The 20,379-nt window shown below is 43.7% G+C and overlaps 1 protein-coding gene and 1 non-coding gene across 4 annotated transcripts in view; both read right to left on the bottom strand.

Moving 5' to 3' along the window:
- LOC138971135 (myotubularin-related protein 13-like) overlaps positions 1–20,379 on the bottom strand; it is an 86,012-nt gene that overhangs the window by 38,754 nt on the left and 26,879 nt on the right. For all 3 annotated transcript variants that reach the window (XR_011457175.1, XM_070343765.1, XM_070343766.1), the window contains exons 7-23: positions 19,725–19,833; positions 18,083–18,196; positions 17,669–17,746; positions 16,399–16,512; positions 14,370–14,498; positions 14,001–14,099; positions 13,389–13,543; positions 12,381–12,546; positions 11,163–11,312; positions 10,163–10,231; positions 7,749–7,949; positions 6,217–6,336; positions 5,336–5,526; positions 4,207–4,373; positions 3,639–3,712; positions 3,039–3,234; positions 2,155–2,288 (exon numbers count right to left, since the gene is read on the bottom strand). Coding sequence is in view for 2 of the 3 variants with exons in the window: in XM_070343765.1 (XP_070199866.1) it covers positions 2,155–2,288; positions 3,039–3,234; positions 3,639–3,712; positions 4,207–4,373; positions 5,336–5,526; positions 6,217–6,336; positions 7,749–7,949; positions 10,163–10,231; positions 11,163–11,312; positions 12,381–12,546; positions 13,389–13,543; positions 14,001–14,099; positions 14,370–14,498; positions 16,399–16,512; positions 17,669–17,746; positions 18,083–18,196; positions 19,725–19,833 (2,266 nt within the window). In the remaining variant the exon portion in view is untranslated. The remainder of the gene's footprint in view (positions 1–2,154; positions 2,289–3,038; positions 3,235–3,638; positions 3,713–4,206; positions 4,374–5,335; positions 5,527–6,216; positions 6,337–7,748; positions 7,950–10,162; positions 10,232–11,162; positions 11,313–12,380; positions 12,547–13,388; positions 13,544–14,000; positions 14,100–14,369; positions 14,499–16,398; positions 16,513–17,668; positions 17,747–18,082; positions 18,197–19,724; positions 19,834–20,379) is intronic.
- On the bottom strand, positions 742–860 carry LOC138972066 (5S ribosomal RNA). The gene has a single exon (XR_011457444.1). It is a non-coding gene; the product is annotated as a 5S ribosomal RNA (ribosomal RNA).

Below are 20,379 nucleotides of genomic sequence, written 5' to 3'. Positions count from 1 at the left end.
CAACAGAGGTGGTCGGGTGGTCCGGTCCCGACCGAACCACTGGTCCCGTACCGTACCATCCGGACCCGTAGGTCCGGGGGTCCGGCAAGGGCCAGAGGTACTGTCCCGCACCGGACCCTAAGGTCCGGTACGGTCCCGTACCATGGGTCCCGTCCGGACCAAACCCGGAGGTCAAGTCCAGTCGGGACCCGTGGGTCCGGTTCGATCCCGACCCGTAAGCCTGGAACGTTCCGGACCCTTGGTCCGGACCATCCGTCACCCGAACACCAGACGCTAAGGAATGGCGTGGGGTCAAGACGGTCCGGTCGGAGGTGTCGGTCTGAGCAACAGAAACAATGTTCCCGTCGCCCTGACCATTCGACAGAAGTACCACGTTCTGTCGAACACCTCCACGTCCAGTAACTAGTAGGCCGGAGCGTCTTATCAAGAGGGACAGCCACCAGTCACACGGACGTCAGAGGGAACCGTAGTAGCAGTGGTCGTAGGCACGAAGCCTGAAACCCCTGCCCCCACAGGACCGCCCTGAACGGGGTCAATTCGCATCCCAACCCCAGCGGGGAGGGAATTCAGAGACCCCGTCATCTCCTCCGATCTCACCCCCCAGGAGGCCGAAACTACTGTCGAAACAGCAGCAGACGACCCAGCGAGGGAGTTCAGAGGAGGACCCGTGTCCCTCCTGGCTTCCACAGCGGTGGAAACCGAGGAGGGCACAGGAGAGGCACCGGAAAAGGAAGATTTTAATGCCAACTGCACCCGGTGTTCCCAGGCGGTCACCCATCCAAGTACTAACCGGGCCCGACGTTGCTTAACTTCGGTGGTCGGACGAGAACCGGTGTTTACAACGTGGTATGGCCGTTGGCTGTCAAAACCTGAGTCTCTCCAGTAGCCCCTAGATCGGATTCACCAACCCCCAAAGAGGGTTGGGAATCGACCTGCCCCCGGATTCGAGCCAGGGAGGAGAAGGAAACCTTCCCCCCAGGCTTGAAACCGGGAGGAGCTGAAGTCTGAGACTGAGGGCCGGACAACGGCGTCGAAGGGGGGGAAGCTTGTTCCACTGAAGGAGAAGGAGAAAGAAGCTTTTTCTTTCCCCTCGACCTTCCCCGAACCTTCGACGGCGCAGCCCCGCCCGAAGTCCCAGGCTCAAGCCCAGCCTGTTTGAGCAAGCTCGCATTGAGCTTGCTCAAACAGGCTTTCTCCGCCCTCCCTCGCCGCAAACGCAAAGCGTTTGGGGAGGGAGAGTCGGAGCGCCGAAAGATCCCCTTCTCCGTGCGTAAAACATGACGCTGGGCGCCCGGAGAAGGGTTGCCCCCGGCAGACTCTGGTTCCGTAGAACCAGAGCCCAAAACAGGACGAGACATCCTACCTCGCCCTGTACGTACCCTTAAAGACCGAGAATTAACAAAATTCAAAGAAAATTTAGGTCAATACTCAAGTGAATGCGGCGAAACGAGAAGCAGACGACCGGTCACCACGAAGTAGGACGGGAGGCACGCCGAGTCCGCCACACAAAAACGGAGGCACAAGTTGAAGGAAACACAACGTAGCCTCAAGCCAGAAGTGGAAAAACACACAATAATCCAACAGGTGATAGTCCACACAGAAAAGAAGCCTCTTAGTCCAAAATAATCCGGGAGCGTAGCAGAAACACAGCCGGTCTGACACGCGCGAAAAAAGAAAGAGGACGCGCCACCTACATCCTGTAAGGGGGAAGCACTCGGACAGTGCTTGGGATCCACGGTGGCGCATGGTTATGGGAGATAATTGTACCCACTCAGCGTTTTGTCCAATTTTTTCGGCCTATAATAGATAATGTGCAAGAATAGTACTGTCGAGGTAAGTGTTATATTGACACCTGGCATCAGACATGAGATCATGACACTGTAAAAAAAACCCCACGAAAAAACAAATTAGAACCCCCATTTAAAAACCACAAAAAAATCAAAGAAAATGAAATATTTAAAGGGAGTAAGGCTTAAAACTGAGATTGATTTAGTGACCTCATGAGCAGAAAATCTCGGAAAAAAAGGGACTTTCTTATAAGGGGAGAATTCTGAAGCTGAGGGGGTGGGGTTGGGGGGCATATTAAATGGAAAGTTTCACTGTTTCACGACAACGTAAGTGAGTTAAAGCTGAGAGACATGGAGAAGACCATACCTGGAAGGTGTTGGAGCGGAGCTGAAGTCCCTCCTGCAGCCACTGGTCAAGGTGCTGGATGTACTGCACGCTGATCTTCTTCTCCTTGGTCATGGTCGACACAGGGAAACAGCGCATCACCACCTGCTCACAAACTGCAACACACACACACCCACAGATGATGATTGATATCAAGATTGGTTAGCATCCTCCCATTGACAAGTTTTACAATCTAATGTCTGTATTTCTCCCACACACACCCAGCGATTATGATTGATATCTTCTTCTTCTGCGTTCATGGGCTCAAACTCCCATGCACACTCGTGTTTTTTACACGAGTGAGATTTACGTGTATGATCGTTTATACCTCGCCATTATGGCAGCCATACGCCGCTTTCGGGGGGATAATTGATATCAAGATTGATCATCATCATCGCATTGACTAGTTTTATAATCATATGTCTGTGCTTCTCCCACAAACACACCTCTACTCTCCCGCCTCAACGTTTTCTTTTGAATATGTGTGCCCCCATTACACCAGCCAAAGTTCAACTGCTGTCATTCTTCCAGCTTTAACCAACCATCATCTTTCAAATTAGCCAATCAAACCAAGAACATTCAGATTTAAAAACCAACTGACTTAGTTATCCCTTTAAAATAACTTTTAGTCACTAGGAGAGAACCGGGTGCAAATTAACATTAAATCCCTCAGGTTACAAGTCAGCAACGATATATTGATTGGTGTACATGTACTAACACATCAAGAGATTTAATCTGATATGGAAAACTGTCAAATGCAATCAAACCTGGTAGGACCAATCGACTGACAATTTTTTACTCTGAAAGTTTCACACAAACACAGGTAATCTTACAGAAATTTCAAGTGAAAATGAACACGGACTCACCATAAGCATCACACGGAGTTCCCTTGAAGATGATTCTGTAGGTTGTGAGGAAGATGGCGCCCTCGGCAGGGATGAGGGAGGGACCCCCCAGGTTACCCCCCAGCCCCTCCTCCCTCCCATCCTGCAGCAGGTAGGCCCGCAGTCCCTCCATCACAATCTCCTCTCCTGGTAGCAGGATTGGCGTCAGGATCTTGGGCTGCAATAAATAACTTTGGTGTGTGAATTTGTGTGTGTGTGTGTGTGTGTGTGTGTGTGTGTGTGTGTGTGTGTGTGTGTGGGTGTGTGTGTGTGTGTGTGTTTTTGTGCAGTGGGATCAGCTTATGCAGACTTACCTCACAGGGTTCAAAGCTCACCACAGGTAAAGTATTACCAAGCAAGTTGGGGATATCATGGGTTTGAATCTTGGAAATTGGACATTTATTCATGACTGATAAATGTTCCACTGAAACACACGGACTTTAAAAACTTCACCTGCCTGAAACTAACAATATAACTTTTGAACTGAATTGAAGTTTTAGACCCATGTCAGTATTTCATATACAAATGCAAATCCTATATACCTGTAGTAGAGACAAATAATATGAAAGTAAGGACACCAACCTTCTGTATGGGTGGCAGCCTCTTGCTCTCCCTGTTGACAGCTTCCAGCGTCTCCAGGTGCATGGCTATCACACCTTTAGAACAAAAGATAAACAAAACATGAAACAAACCCTTCATGTTAACGCTGTTCAAAGCTTGCATTACAAAGTCAAAAGACTCATTGTTCACAGTACAGAGCATATACTTAAAACCATATACACCTGTATGCACTTATGAACACTTAAACCAAAGATATCAACTCATGTACAACTTTGCTGAGTCCGAAGGTGGAATTGTGCTCTGTTACGCCCCATTTTGTCGCATTGGCCCATTTTGACGCATTACGACAAAATGGGCCACCCTCATGCTGTAATGTGACAAAATGGGCCAATTCGATAAAATGGGGCATGAGGGTGGCCTATTTTGTTGTCAGAAAAAATCGGCCCATTTTGTCGTAATTTGTCTAATGCGTCAAAATGGGCCGATGCGACAAAATGGGACGTAACAGTGCTTTTTCCAACCCTCCTATTCCCCATAAATTCTTCTGTAAACTGTTCACACAAACACCTCCACTTTCTCCACGACTCACCAGGCACCATCTGATGCAGGGACTTAATGTGTTCGGACGTGACTCCCCCCTCCGAGCACACCTTGTCCACAAAGCGGGACACGAACTTGGTCACCGTGGATGCCACGTCGGCCGTCTCCGTCTCGTCAAAACCACTCTCTGCATCGTAGCTGTCACTCTCCCCGATGCTGAAAAAAGGCTCGCTAGTAGAGATGTGTCAATTTCACTCTCTATTTCTTGATGAAAATCAGTCTCTCTCTTGATTTCTGTCTTCTCATTCATGCTTGAGGATCATGTTTCCTACTCTTTAACCCCAATTTCATGAAAACTGAACATTCTGCTTCTTCAAGTGTAGGAATTCACAACAAAGAAATTTCATTTCTCGTTCTATCAAAAATACACTGACTTTCCTTTCTGGTTTTCTAACACAAGTAAAAATAAATTGCTATGAAAACTATTGTCCTCATCTGTTCCGAGTGGTTTTACATTGTTTGTTCGTTCATGGGCTGGAACTCCCACGGCTTTCACGTGTATAACCGTTTTTACCCCGCCATTTAGGCAGCCATACGCCGCTTTCGGAGGAAGCATGCTGGGTATTTTCGTGTTTCTATAACCCACCGAACTCTGACATGGATTACATGATCTTTTTCGTGCGCACTTGGTCTTGCGCTTGCGTGTACACACGGGGGTGTTCGGACACTGAGGAGAGTCTGCACACAAAGTTGACTCTGAGAAATAAATCTCTCGCCGAACGTGGGGACGAACTCACGCTGACAGCGGCCAACTGGATACAAATCCAGCACGCTACCGACTGAGCTACATCCCCGCCCGTGGTTTTACATGATTGTTACAGGCAATCTGACAAGCAGAGACTCCATAACTTACACAAAACCTATAACAGATCTAAAAAGAACCCCAATTCCAAGCTACACACCAAATTTCAGCTCAATCGACCCATAAGTACCAGAGATCTAATCTAAGTTTGGTAGATAGACAAACAGATAGACAGACAGACAGAAAGAAACCTATACACCACTGTATATACGGGGATGTAATGAGCCACTTATCCTTCAGAACTATAACAGACAAAGACATCATCCCTCTAACATCATCAAAAATGCAACTGATCACCATGGCAACTGTTTTCTACCTTGCGGTGACAGTGCTGCTGTTCTCTCCATCATAGTGATGGCTGGTGCGCTGCGTCTGGCTAGTGTCGAGCGGCACTCGCAGGTACACCATGCGGTTGGCGTAGTGAATGGCCTGACTGAACACGGTGGACTCCTCATTGTTCTCCGCTTCTTCTTGCTTGTCCTTTGTTACCGTTGGCCATACTCGCAGCTGCCATCAGCAAAATTAACAATTCACTCAAAGGAATTTTTTTTCTAAACAAAAAACAAAAGAAAGAAGAAGAAAAGAAAGAAAGCAGGAATGACCAAAACAGTACATTTTCCTCACATTTTAACTCCTGCTTTAAATTATTTTTTTAAAATTTTTTTATTTTTTTGAAGATGCATAGTTTTGTATGGTTGATGTTATTTGATGTTGCTGTCTGATGTTGATGTAGTGTTCCAAAAAAAATTAAAAACGTGTTAAAAAAAAAAAAAAAAAAATCATGCTTCAAAAACAAAGAGCTTTGAAACAGCAGATCTGATATCATGCTCAGGAAAGACGCTTCACTCGTTTTTTCATGAAAAGCTCTTCTGAGACTGAAAATAAGCGAAATCCCCTGATAAACATGCCAGTTGGACCTATCCAGACTTTCCTGCTCTCGCATTTTTCACTCAGACAACACAAAATAAACTGCAGGCACATAGCACAACAGCACCAATGTTTTCTCTGTGAGGGCGTTAAAGAACATATATCAGCACAACAACATCCTCAAGATCTGGATGCCCAGTGGGTGTAGTTCGTGGGTATTACATCACAGGAGCCGACTTCAGCTAGGTGTGACAGTTGCATACACAATTTTCTGTCACTCCCCATTGCCAAAATACCTGCATAGCTACCAAAAAAAAGAGGAATATTCACCTGCTCAGCAGCAATCTCCAGAGCTCCGATTTCTCTGGGCTTGAGCGCCATGCTGCAGGACTTTCTGCCTTCCGAGGCTGTCGAAGACGACCGGCTCCACGAAAGGGCATGGTCTCCATTCTGTAGCATTAGAATAATAGCATTAAACTATACTTAACCCCTTTGTTACGTGCCCAGCACGTACTAGGTACGTGGTCATGTTTGGTTTGTCATACGCCCATACACGTACTAGGTACGTGGCATTTACATCAGCACTTTTCAGGACATTTGTGAAACATTTGGGAGGTAACCACTGTCCAACTTCTTGTTGGGGTTTTAAACACAGTTCTTTCCCATTGACCGTTCAGATAAGTTAGTACCACATGGTAAAAACTTTTTTAGAAGTTTTTTTCCGATCTATAAGATTCAAAATGGCGGCCGAAAGTCGCACATCAACTCGTAGACCCGTTTTCAAATGATACAGTGTTCTGGAAGCTCTACAAGAAGTGATTTATGGATTACCACACAGAAGAATACTTTTATGGGCTGTAATGTAAGTACCTGATATTTGACCCCAGTTTTAGCTGTGTTTTCTGCGGTTTTACGTGCTGCAGTGTGTGTGTGAAAGTTTGGAAACTGTAATTTTTGACAAAAATGGTCATTATATCGATTTTTACTATAACAATCACAAACAAAGTCCAATGATCATGTTATCACATAATAGCCAAGGGTGTAAGCAAACCACATGCCAAAGATCTAAGAGATATCTCAATAAATGATTGAGCAGTGAACGAATAAGTGAACCTACCGAAGAAAGCGAAATTTGCCCTGGTGCACAGCAATACCAAAATGCTGTTATACTGTGGCAGTGAAGGGGTTAATAAACACACAGGATTCATCATCCTCTTGCAGTGAAATTCCCTTGTCAACTCTCTCTCAGACGTGAGTATTGCACAGCTCTGTTGAGATGTTCTTTGTACTCCAACAGGCAAATATATTATTCTTGAATGATATACTCTCTTCTATCCAGTAGCTCTCTCTTCTATCTTCTCTCATGACCCCCTCCCCAACACCAGGCATGGGAATTAAAAATTGTCAAAAAAAAGGCTGAAAATTTGTAAGTAATAACAAAGTCGACCGCGCGAAGCACCTAGCATTACTAGGGGGGTCCGGGGGCATGCCCCCCCCGGAATTTTGTTCTCTCCAAAAAAACCAAATGGTGCAATTTGGTGTCATCTTACCTCTAAGTTTGCCATTTAATTCAGTTTTTAGAATCATTTTTGCCTCCCCCATTTTTTTTCTCGGCGGAACAAAAAACCAATTCGGCGGAAATTTGCCTTTCGGCGGACAATTCCCAAGCCTGCAACACACACACCTCCTGCTTTCAAATTCATGATTTGCCACCCCTACAATCCAGCAAACACAAGCGTTTGAGATTCCCTTCTTACTTCTTTCTTTTTATTGAGCACACCTTCTTGAAAAATATACAATTTGCAAATGCTTCAATGCAGTTTCACCCCTCCCTCTCATGAACCCCACTCCAATCAGCCTACCTCTCTAGGAGTCATGGGGCTTCGAGGTCCGTCCCTGGACTTTTCAGAGACGAGGTGCTCCTCGTACTGGGGGAGGTAGAGCTGCCTGATCTGCTTTTGCACGTCCATGTAGAAGGACTGCTCCCAGAAGGACAGGATGCCCCACACCGCATGGTCCTGGATGCACGTGTAGGCAAACTGGATCACTCCCGTGCACAGTTTCTGAAACACAATTACCAGGTTAGTACAGGGTGTCATACACCGCGTGGTCCTGGATGCATGTGTAGGCAAACTGGATCACCCCCGTGCACAGTTTCTGAAACACAATTACCAGGTTAGTACAGGGTGTCATACACCGCGTGGTCTTGAATGCATGTGTAGGCAAAGAGGATCACCCCCGTGCACAGTTTCTGAAACACAATTACCAGGTTAGTACAGGGTGTCATACACCGCGTGGTCTTGAATGCATGTGTAGGCAAACTGGATCACCCCCGTGCACAGTTTCTGAAACATGAATACCAGGTTAGACAACTGAGCAAGGAGAGAGAGGATTATGTTGATGATGATGATGATGATGATGACGACTACAAAAATGATGACGATGATGATGACGAAGATGGTGATGACTACAAAAAGGATGATGATGACGATGGTGATGACTACAAAAACCATGATGACGACAATGGTGATGACTACAAAAACCATGATGACGACAATGGTGATGACTACAAAAATGATGATGATGACGATGGTGATGACTACAAAAATGATGATGACGACAATGGTGATGACTACAAAAATAATGATGACAACGATGGTGATGACAACAAAAACCATGATGACGACAATGGTGATGACTACAAAAACCATGATGACGACAATGGTGATGACTACAAAAATGATGATGATGACGATGGTGATGACTACAAAAATGATGATGACGATGGTTTTGACTTCAAAAATGATGATGATGATGATGACGACAATAAAGATGATGAAGCTGACAACATATGACAAGATTGTTGAGGAGGAAAAGAAAGATTAAGATGCAGACGATAATCAGAATTTATACACAATAATGCATGGTCATGTAGCATGCATATATGTGCTCAGAAAATGAAAGACAAGAACAGTCTTAAAAGTATATTGTATGCAATCTTTTCAAAAACAAGATCTACCTCAAATACAGTTAGCCCACGCAAGCATGTACAGAAATTCTGAACTTTTTAATTTTCAATACTATACAAGTTTTCCCCTGGTTATTTCAATTACAGTCGAACTCGCTTAAGACGAATCACTGGGGATCGGAAAAAAAGTTCGTCTTAACCAAAATTCGTATTAAGAAAATTGATTTATTTTGTTTAATTTTTTTTTTTTTTTTTTTTTTTTTTTTCTTTAAGTCTTGTACATTTTATGGTGTTTCAATTTGTTTCTTTCGCAACTTTCATGCTGCTTCACGTTTGGACAATAAAGTGACATATTCAGTTACATGTTCATGTGTGTCTCATGTTGAGTGATGATAGTTGAGTGAGAGTGAGCACACAGATGTGTCATCCAGTTGTTACGTTTTTGGTCACACACACACACACTGACACTGTCCACATTCGCGGTGTTCCTATCATTCGTCCGGAATCACTTACCTTGGCGACGGGTAGCAAATTCTTGGCCAATTTAGTTTTTTTTTTGGTTGCAACATGATGTTCAAATCCAAATCGAAAGCACTGACTGACTGATAAACTATCGCGAACCGGCGAACGCAAACGTTGAGAGTGTGGTTTCCCTTGTCCAAGGGAAACCACTCTAGCATCTATATTTTTTGGCAATGGCTTCCGTTCAAAACATTGATGTTTCGTTTTTGGTATTCGCGAAGGAAATAAACGTCAGTCAGTCATTCATGTTCAGTGTCTGAGCTATCAATCACTTTGATTCTAAATTTGAAATTGTTTTGTGAGTACAGTGTAATCAGTTTAACTTTATTCAGTGATCGGTTGAGCAATGGTTCAAGCAGTCGACGCAAGGGAAGACTTTGACACATGTATTCAAACTTCTCAAATTCCCATGATATGTCGATCTCGGGACGAGTTTAAAGATTTCGTCATAAGCGTGAGTAAATTACAGACATGATGCATGCTTGGGAATCCAAAAAGTGCTCGTTATAAGCATAAATTCGTTACAAAGAATTCGTTTCAAGCATTTTTTTTAAGCATGAAGAAAGAGGTATTCAGTTGGGAACTTAAAACTAATACGTTATAAGTCAAAATTCGTAACTAGCGTGTTCGTTTTAAGTGGGTTCGACTGTACTTTCAGCAGTTGTCTTGCACAACTAATAAAAAAAGTTACTCCTGGTGCAAACTTCTGGTTCAACAATACAAGCGATGAATAACGTGAAAGAGGGCTATGAACCTCTGTTTCTACGTTGATTACGAGCAACTTACCCTGCAGAAGGCTGTCGCCAGTGGCAGAATATTGTAGGCCACACCATTTTCGTCAAGACTGGAATCATTCTGTAAACAAGAAGGGCAAAGCCCATACGACTCACATGCTTTACACATTTTTCCTTCCAAAATACATGTGACCTTGACCCAAGGTCAAGGTCATCCAAGGTCATGCAACACAAAGCTGTTAATTCAAGACATAGGAAGTACAATGGTGCTTATTGGCTCTTTCTACCATGAGATATGGTCACTTTTAGTGGTTCACTACCTTATTTTGGTCACATTTCATAAGGGTCAAAGTGACCTTGACCTTGATCATATGTGACCAAATGTGTCTCATGATGAAAGCATAACATGTGCCCCACATAATTTTTAAGTTTGAAACAGTTATCTTCCATAGTTCAGGGTCAAGGTCACTTCAAAATATGTATACAATCCAACTTTGAAGAGCTCCTGTGACCTTGACCTTGAAGCAAGGTAAACCAAACTGGTATCAAAAGATGGGGCTTACTTTGCCCTATATATCATATATAGGTGAGGTATTGAATCTCAAAAACTTCAGAGAAAATGGGAAAAATATGAAAAATAGCTGTTTTTTAGGCAACATTTATGGCCCCTGCGACCTTGACCTTGAAGCAAGGTCAAGATGCTATGTATGTTTTTTGGGGCCTTGTCATCATACACCATCTTGCCAAATTTGGTACTGATAGACTGAATAGTGTCCAAGAAATATCCAACGTTAAAGTTTTCCGGACGGACGGACGGACGGACGGACGGACGACTCGGGTGAGTACATAGACTCACTTTTGCTTCGCATGTGAGTCAAAAAAGCACCAAGATGCATTCATATTGAAAAATGTCAAAAGACACACAACACACCATTCTGAACCCATTCTAAACTCACTCTCTCCACCGGGTCCCACATTCTCCCATTCTCATCCAACTCGATCCTCCAACCCCCCCCCCCCCCCCCCCCCCCACACAGACACACACAGCCTACCTGAAGTGCACAGTTGAGAAGGCGGACGACGAGATCGAACTGTTGGTGCTCGAGCATGGCTCTGTTGGCGTGCACGTGGTGACTCAGTTCCTGGGTCAGGGCCAGGCGAGCCACTCGACTTTTCAGTGCTCGCAACACTGCTGGGAAGATCTGAGGGCAAGAAGAAAGACGGTACAGGACTACGATCTCAGACACAGATAAAAGTTTGGTACAATTATGTTTTTGACTTTGCAGTGCTCGCAACACTGCTGGGAAGATCTGAGGGCCAGAAGAAGACAGTACAGGACTACGATCTCAGACACAGATAAAAGTTTGGTACAACTATGTTTTTGACTTTGCAGTGCTCGCAACACTGCTGGGAAGATCTGAGGGCAAGAAGAAAGACGGTACAGGACTACGATCTCAGACACAGATAAAAGTTTGGTACAATTATGTTTTTGACTTTGCAGTGCTCGCAACACTGCTGGGAAGATCTGAGGGCCAGAAGAAGACAGTACAGGACTATGATCTCAGACACAGATAAAAGTTTGGTACAACTATGTTTTTGACTTTGCAGTGCTCGCAACACTGCTGGGAAGATCTGAGGGCAAGAAGAAAGACGGTACAGGACTACGATCTCAGACACAGATAAAAGTTTGGTACAATTATGTTTTTGACTTTGCAGTGCTCGCAACACTGCTGGGAAGATCTGAGGGCAAGAAGAAGACAGTTGAACCCCCAATTTAAGACTCCTTCCCTCTTAAGACCCCCTTTCTTTAAATTTTCTGTCCATAACCTTTGTAAATTTACCCCCATTTTAAGACTCCCTCCTTTTTAAGACCTGATTTTCTCTGATTTTTTGAGGTCTTAAAAGGGGGGGTTCCACTGTACAGGAGAATGGTCTCTGACACAGATCAAGGTATGGTATAACTATGTTTTTGAAGAAGCATGAGGGATTACATTTGTTAGTGAACAATACAAAAATATTTGATTGTGAAAAGTTAGTTAATGTTAGTCGGTAACTGCATCTAAATATTTGTTACAGCGTACCTCTTGCATTAATGCTATTCTTGATTTTTTTAGTATGTGCAAAAAGAGAGAGAAATATCAGCAAATGTCTTTATTTTGTCAGTACAAGAAGAAATTTTTAATGCTCTTCTTTTCGTATTTCAGTAAATCTCTGGAACTATTCATCTGCAAGTCTGAACAGAACGGAGTACAAAACATGAAATCACTTACAATTCTGGCATCAGATATCCTGTTCTCAAATATGAAGCAGACACAGTTTTTGAGAACTTCCAGTCGCCGTGCGTTGTTCTCGACAAGTCGCTGACGCTCTGTTGCAGACGTGATGGGAAGACCCATGGGAACGATTCGCATCTGGTATGGTCGTACGTTGGCGAGTCTGGAAAAGAGAAAAATGCAAAGGTGAAAATGTACACACACAAAAACAACGACAAGATATGATAAGCATAGACGGGCGCTGTGGCGGGGTGGTAAGACATCGGCCTCTTAATCGGAAGGTCGAGGGTTTGAATCCCGGCCGCGGCCGCCTGGTGGGTTAAGTGTGGAGATTTTTTCGATCTCCCAGGTCAACTTATGTGCAGACCTGCTAGTGGCTTATCCCCCTTCGTGTGTACACGCAAGCACAAGACCAAGTGCGCACGGAAAAGATCCTGTAATCCATGTCAGAGTTCGGTGGGTTATAGAAACACGAAAATACCCAGAATGCTTCCTCCGAAAGCGGCGTATGGCTGCCTAAATGGCGGGGTAAAAACGGTCATACACATAAAAGCCGTGAGAGTTTCAGCCCATGAACGAACAAACAATACTATTAACACTTTCTACCCCATCTATGTTGTCCAATTTTTGTTTAGCCGGGACCAGCTGTGCTGCAGCAGGTCACTCAGAATTGTAGTAGAATTGTAGTAGCTGTGTAGAACTATGTATCAACACGCTGGAATGCAGGCGTTAGATCGACGTTACTGGAAGCGACTGAAGCTAACAGTCTGAGCGAATAGATAGAGCCAAATGAGTGGGTACGGATATATCCGTACCTGGTCAGATAGAGCCAAATGAGTGGGTACGGATATATCCGTACCTGGTCAGATAGAGCCAAATGAGTGGGTACGGATATATCCGTACCTGGGAGACAACGAGTTAAGACCTGATAGTTTTCAGATTTTTGGAGGACTAAAAATCATGATGCGTGGGGTTAATCGGTAACGATATCAAAAGCATACTCACTTGGTCTTGATATTGTGCTTGACCATGCCCTCGTCGATGATGTCCTGCACCAGGCGAGGGTTGAGGACGGGGAAGGGGGGCATGTGGATGCGAGAGTGAGCGCCCTCTGTGGGTTTGGGAATCTTGGCCACGTAGGGTTGGGGGTTGGGGCACTCCTGCACACACAAGTAGACATTTCATGTAAATCAGTTATTATTAACATACCAATATACTTCCCAAAAATACAGCCATTTTATTGGGATTCAAATTATTAACATGTAAAATATGTCTTGGACTTTACACTGAAATCTTCCATAATGAGGTCTTTTTACACAGGAGCATGCATGCACAAATATGCACACACACACACACACACACATGCATGCAAAAACATGCACACACCTAATTCCCAAACCAAAACTTCACCCAACTTATACTTTTCACCGGAAGAAGCTAACAATACATGAAAGAATGCGCTTGCAAATCCACATCAGTTTGTTAAGAGCAGCATATTGTCTCAAAAGACAAGTCTCAGTAGATTAAGCAGAACTGGAAGAATGCCCAAGTATCATCTTTACACATATTCAAATGTTGCAACTGAATAAAGTTCTTTATGAATAAGAATGTGTTTACGTTGAGGTAGAGTTGATGTGCCAGTTCTTTAATGTGTTCCATCATCTTGTCTGGTTCCACGTGTTCTGTTCGTAACTGGTCCGGCATTGTGGCGTACACCTGAAATACATCGATCAACAACAATGTTACACTTTTTCTTTTCACTACTTTTTCCTTTCACTTGTTAATGACAAATTCAGTTGAACAAGATAGATGCACTTCCTTTATGTATTCTCTGAAACAGGTGATCTGTACCAATTTTATATCAAACCAAAAGCATCACATCTCCAAGCCACAATGAAGACACGAATGAACATACATTTATTTTCACATTTCTGTTGAGAACCACGAGATTGACACGTAACACAGATATTTTTCCAAAGGCTTTACCTCATCAAAAATATCACAGACTCTGTAGGGGGGCCCCCTCTCCGCCACAAAAGCGCCGAAACCCATGCCTTCCAGCACACGCAAGGCAAACTCATCCTCCACCATCCCCCGGTGACCCAGGAAACTGGCCTGCAACACAACAAAACATTGTCATCATATTCACAAGTTTTTATTCATAACCAGCAGGGTAACAAAAAACAATGTTCATATGTGACAAATCGAAGTTGCCAATGGTTTTGAGCCTCAGGAGAACCAGCAGGCCTAAGATTATAAGGGACACAACCGTCGAACGCTGAAGAAGAAGAAGAGCTTCAGGAGAAACCTGGAATGTCAAAGTAAAAGGCAATCAGGCCGTTTGTTTGATATATGGAACCATCGCAGCTTTGGATTTGAGCACAACGACTGTAAACCAGACCTGCCTACCCCTGAAATGTACCATGTGTAGTTTTGGGTGTGAAAATAAGGCAAATGTGTAGTTTGGCAGGTGAATGTGTAGTATTTCAATTTGATCAACCCAAACCGCAAAACAGAACAGTTACTTATACCGTACTAAAACAAACACTCAACACTCCAAACAAAACTATTACAATGTGAACAATACTCCTCATACAAATACAAACAAAGCCCCCACAAAAATACAAGCCAAGCATTAAGTTTATTTGTTAAGAAAAAAATTATTAACTAGTTTGGAACATTTGCATGGGTGAAACTGATCAGAATCAAAAATAAGGAAAATGAGGCCGGGGTCCAGGGGCCGCCCACGCCCTGGTGGGGTGCAGGGGCAACGCCCTCTTAGGGGGCCCAGAAAAATCAGGCTTTTTAAGGGTAAAAGTAGGCCTTTCCTGGTATCTCAAACACACAAATTTGCACAGTAAACAATGATAACAAATCAAATGCCAAGCTGTAGTCCGAAAATTCGCGCGCTCAGGGAAACAAAGATTCAGCGATGTCCGGTCACTGTGTTAGAGAAAATACAGATGGGATCGCCGGCGAAAAAAAAAAAAAATTTTTTTTTTTACAGATTTTCAAAATAAGGAATTCTTCATTTGACCAATTTCATTTGGCGGATTTCCGCCCTAAGGCGGAAAAGTTTCACCCATGCATTTGTTAAAAAAAAGCTATGTTGAGGGATATGCAGTTCATATACAGTGGGACCCCCTATTCAAGACCTGTGACAATCTGAGAACATCAAGTCACAAAAAGTAGGGACTGGGAGTATGTGTATCAACATGAAGGCAAATTTGCATAAAACATGGCCTCTGCTCTGGTTACCGATCTCTCAAAAGTGAGCTTGTCTTGGTCTTCTTTCCCTGGCACGGGTTTCTTCACAAAACAGTCCAATTTTTCCCTCTGCTTTGGTCGGGATTTCTCGAATTCCTCATGAGAAGTGCTTTTCTTGTGGCGGTTACACGGTCGTAAAGCCCACTGTGCTTCTCTGAAAAAGCCGTGTTGCACACAGTGCAGTGGGCAAAATGCTTCCCTTTTCTCCACGAAACTAGGCATGGATGCTCCTCTAGTACTTTGGCAGAAAAGCCTTGCTGGGAGTTTGACCAAGCTTCTTTTTTTTTGCTCCGTGGCGGTTGATCGCCAAAGTCTTCTGAATCCGTGTTCGTCGCTGTAGCCATTTTTTTCCCTCCAGAAAGAATGAGCTACGAAGTGACCGCGTTCAGAAAAGTATGTGCTGAAACGCCCGCGATAGTTGTAATAACAGCAGCAAGACCAACTGACTACGCTACTCTCGCGGGCGCCGGGCATGTTTTGCACGCAGTACACAACCGGTTAGTACAAATTATGGATCGGAACTCGCTCGCGTTTTTGCGTATTCAAAATGTCAAAATATGTAGTCGAAACGAAACGTTTGCGTAGTATAAGACAAGCATGCGTAGTTGCGTAGTTTGGGGACCAAAATCGTAGTTTACTACGCTCAATGTGTAGTGTAAACAGGTCTGGTAAACACAACAACGTAAAGGAATTGACTCTTCAATCTTTTCTTTCCATTTCTTTCAAAATCCCCCCATGATGTGTGTACCTTGTGAAAGGTGATGAAGGGTTCAGGGTGTATTCTGATCAGGGTGAGACTGGAACGGTACCCTGTGAACAACTCTGCAAACATCCGGATGAACACAGCGCGGATTTCTTTGTCCTGTGAACAAACAAACATGTGTTATGAAGCTCCCATGTACTCTAATGCACACAGTGGTCAACTTTCTCTTTGTATTTTACACTGCACTCCGTTGCTGCAAAAAAAACAACAACAAAAAACAAACACACACACACCCTGCTCAGTCTTTACAAATTAATCATATTATGAATGCAAAAAGCCAAATTCTACACCTCTTGCACTACTGTCAGTGCCATCTTTTGTAAGAAAAGTATGAAGCCGAAGGAGCTGAAAGATCCTTGACTTCTAATTAACATGCAGGTGGCAGCCCCTAATACATATAAGCAACTACAACACTCTCTGTTTGCTGAGAACAGAAAAACAACAGAAAACAAAATATTGGAAGCGTGAGTCACGCTACCCAAAATAAAATCTTTTTTTACATATATTTTTTTTCTATAACTTTTTCCCCCATGGTTCATTCATCATCTGACATAACATTTTAGCGAGATCTAACCATAAGATTATTGAAAAAAAAGCAAAAATGTAGACTACCACCTTTAATTACACCCCCGGTATAGGGGTGTGTATAGGTTTCGCTCGATGTGTTTGTTTGTTTGTTTGTTTGTGTTCGCATATAGATCTCAAGAATGAACGGACCGATCGTCACCAAACTTGGTGAACAGGTTCTATACATTCCTGAGACGGTCCTTACAAAAATTGGGACCAGTCAAACACACGGTTAGGGAGTTATTGGTGGATTAAGATTATACAAGGACTTATAGAGGGACATCTTAATGGTCAAAGGGAAATAACCATTCTCACTCAGTCACTGCCACCAACTGAGAAGGTTGTTTCCCTTTGACGGGGGTGTTTTTCCTACCTCGGAGGAATTTCTTGTTTTACTAGGAAACAACATTTCAGTCTTGAGTATATGTCGAGGGGGAAATATGTACAGGCGAAAGATGAAATCGTGACACCGGCGGAAACGCCAGCACGGTTTGCACGTGCATTTTGCGATTTGTCGGCCCATGAACTTTCGTCGCCTGAGTGGAGATGTCTTGTGAGAAACCGAAAAGGCTAACATGCGTCACGTCACACGCGCAAAAAAAAAAAAAAAAAAAAAAAAAAAAACTACAACACTCTCATCTCTGAACTCTCATAATCAGTACAAAGTCTCAACGTGTACGCCACTTACTCGCTGTACTGGCGGTGAAAGTTTTCTGGGCGATGGAGGAAATGCATAGTCAGCGGACAGGAGCTCTGGCAGCAAGATCTGCAATCACGCAATCTGTAAGTTCACTTGTTTTTAAAACTGGAAAAATCACCTACTGTATTCTACCACCAAATGCATAGAGCACTATTGAAAGAGGCGAGTCATGTCATTATGAAAAACTTAAACCGACTCTCTCCCCGACTTTGATCCTCACTCAGTCGCCTGCACACACACACACACACACACACACACACACACACACACACACACACACACACACACACACACACACACACACACACACACACACACACACACACACACATTCACAAGATTCCTCATCAGATAAAACGCCGTCTAAACCCACAGAAACTTTCCTACAAGCATGCAACTGACCATGTTAAGACTTTTCTTGGCGCGTGCTAAGATGGATTCTGATATGACGGGAACTGTGACGCACTCTGGTATCCGGATGTCGCCTCCATCCAAATCCACAAGTATCACATCCAACTGGAACACAAGAGCATGCAAACATTAAGCCTGCTAATGCCAAACCTAGCTTGAACCTCAGGTTGTTTAACATAACTGCAGACATTGGAACCAAGAGAATTGCAATATCACACCACAGAATTACCAAATGCTAATTAATGGTTATAAAGACGACGGGCGCTGTGGCGGGGTGGTAAGACGTCGGGCCTCTTAATTGGAAGGTCGAGGGTTCGAATCCCGGCCGCGGCCGCCTGGTGGGTTAAGTCTGGAGATTTTTCCGATCTCCCAGGTCAACTTATGTGCAGACCTGCTAGTGGCTTATCCCCCTTCATGTGTACACGCAAACACAAGACCAAGTGCGCACGGAAAAGATCCTGTAATCCATGTCAGAGTTCGGTGGGTTATAGAAACACGAAAATACCCAGCATGCTTCCTCCGAAAGCGGCGTATGGCTGCCTAAATGGCGGGGTAAAAACGGTCATACACGTAAAATTCCACTCGTGCAAAAACACGAGTGTACATGGGAGTTTCAGCCCACGAACGCAGAAGAAGAAGAAGAAGGTTATAAAGACATCTTTGATGTTTTTTCCATGAACAAACATATATATGCTTCTCCATAAAAATTGGAAAAAAAATGAAAGAAAATGCCATAATTTTATGCAACACTTTGAATGATAGTAACAAAAAGAAATAACCAGATATTACAATGATTTTATAACAGTTACATTAACGCTAGTCAACCTGAACGCAGCATCAACAGCTGCATTTGTTAAGTTCCTGTCAGAGACTTAGTTCTGGGAGCAAAGCATCTGTTTAGTTCTGTACAAGGGCGGGGATGTAGCTCAGTCGGTAGCGCGCTGGATTTGTATCCAGTTGGCCGCTGTCAGCGTGAGTTCGTCCCCACGTTCGGCGAGAGATTTATTTCTCAGAGTCAACTTTGTGTGCAGACTCTCCTCGGTGTCCGAACACCCCCGTGTGTACACGCAAGCACAAGACCAAGTGCGCACGAAAAAGATCCTGTAATCCATGTCAGAGTTTGGTGGGTTATAGAAACACAAAAATACCCAGCATGCTTTCCCCGAAAGCGGCGTATGGCTGCCTAAATGGCGGGGTAAAAACGGTCATACACGTAAAATTCCACTCGTGCAAAAAACACGTAGTGTACGTGGGAGTTTCAGCCCACTAACGCAGAAGAAGAAGAAGAAGAAGTTCTGTACAAGTGAAGTTTACCAATTGTACACTTCACACTAGAACTAAAATGGAACCCCATTTTAAGACCTCCACAAATCTAAGAAAAACAGGTCTTAAAAAGGAGGGAGTCTTAAAATACATGTAGAGGTAAAGTTTTAGAGGTTATGAACAGAAAATCTGAAAAAATAAACCTTAAAAAATCTTATAAGGCAGAATCCACTGTAATAAAACTACTGCAATTTTTCAGAAAAAGGATTGTTTGAATGCAAATAAAAAAATCCTCTATCCACTGCTTACAAAATGCACCAGGCACAAAATCTGTGCAATATTCCTAACAATTTTGATCATGTGCACATACCAAGTCCAAGACCTGATCCTTGAGCGAGCCGTGGACGCCGGCGACGAAGGGGGTGGGGGTGTTGAGCACTTCTAGCAGCGACACGGGTAAAATGGGGATGTACACATAGCTGTAACAACAAACAGCACTCCAAGTATACAGTATACACAGTATAAATGTATAGCAAACATCAACACGGTAAAACAGGGTTCATACAGAGCTGAAACAGTCAAAACATTTTCACAGTTTAATGTAGCTGATCAAGCATATGTTTTTTAAGCGTGCGCATGCGCAAGCACGCATGCACGCACACATACACACACATCACACACACACACTCACACACACACACACCCTCATACACACACATACACAAATGCATAAATGCATCGAAAGTGTGTTGTCCCTGTGTAATTCCTTTCTTGTGCCTTAATTACCAGCCCTGAAAGTCGAACAAATGGTGTACTCGCCCTTGGCTAGTGGTTCTGAAATTTTACCAGCCAGAGGGCAAACTTTACTAGCCAAACCAACAATTTGTTTCAGCATTGTTTCAGCAACCTTACTCGCATTTGGTGAGTAGATGAACCTTTCTCCTCGCCAGTTACATGTTTCTACTCGCCATGGCGAGTAAAATACTCGCCACTTTCAGGCCTGCTTACAGTACTCTCAACTCCAT

The sequence above is a fragment of the Littorina saxatilis genome, linkage group LG7 (assembly GCF_037325665.1).
Source record: "Littorina saxatilis isolate snail1 linkage group LG7, US_GU_Lsax_2.0, whole genome shotgun sequence".
NCBI classification, from domain to species: Eukaryota; Metazoa; Mollusca; class Gastropoda; order Littorinimorpha; family Littorinidae; genus Littorina; species Littorina saxatilis.
This window is presented reverse-complemented; position numbering and strand designations above follow the sequence as displayed.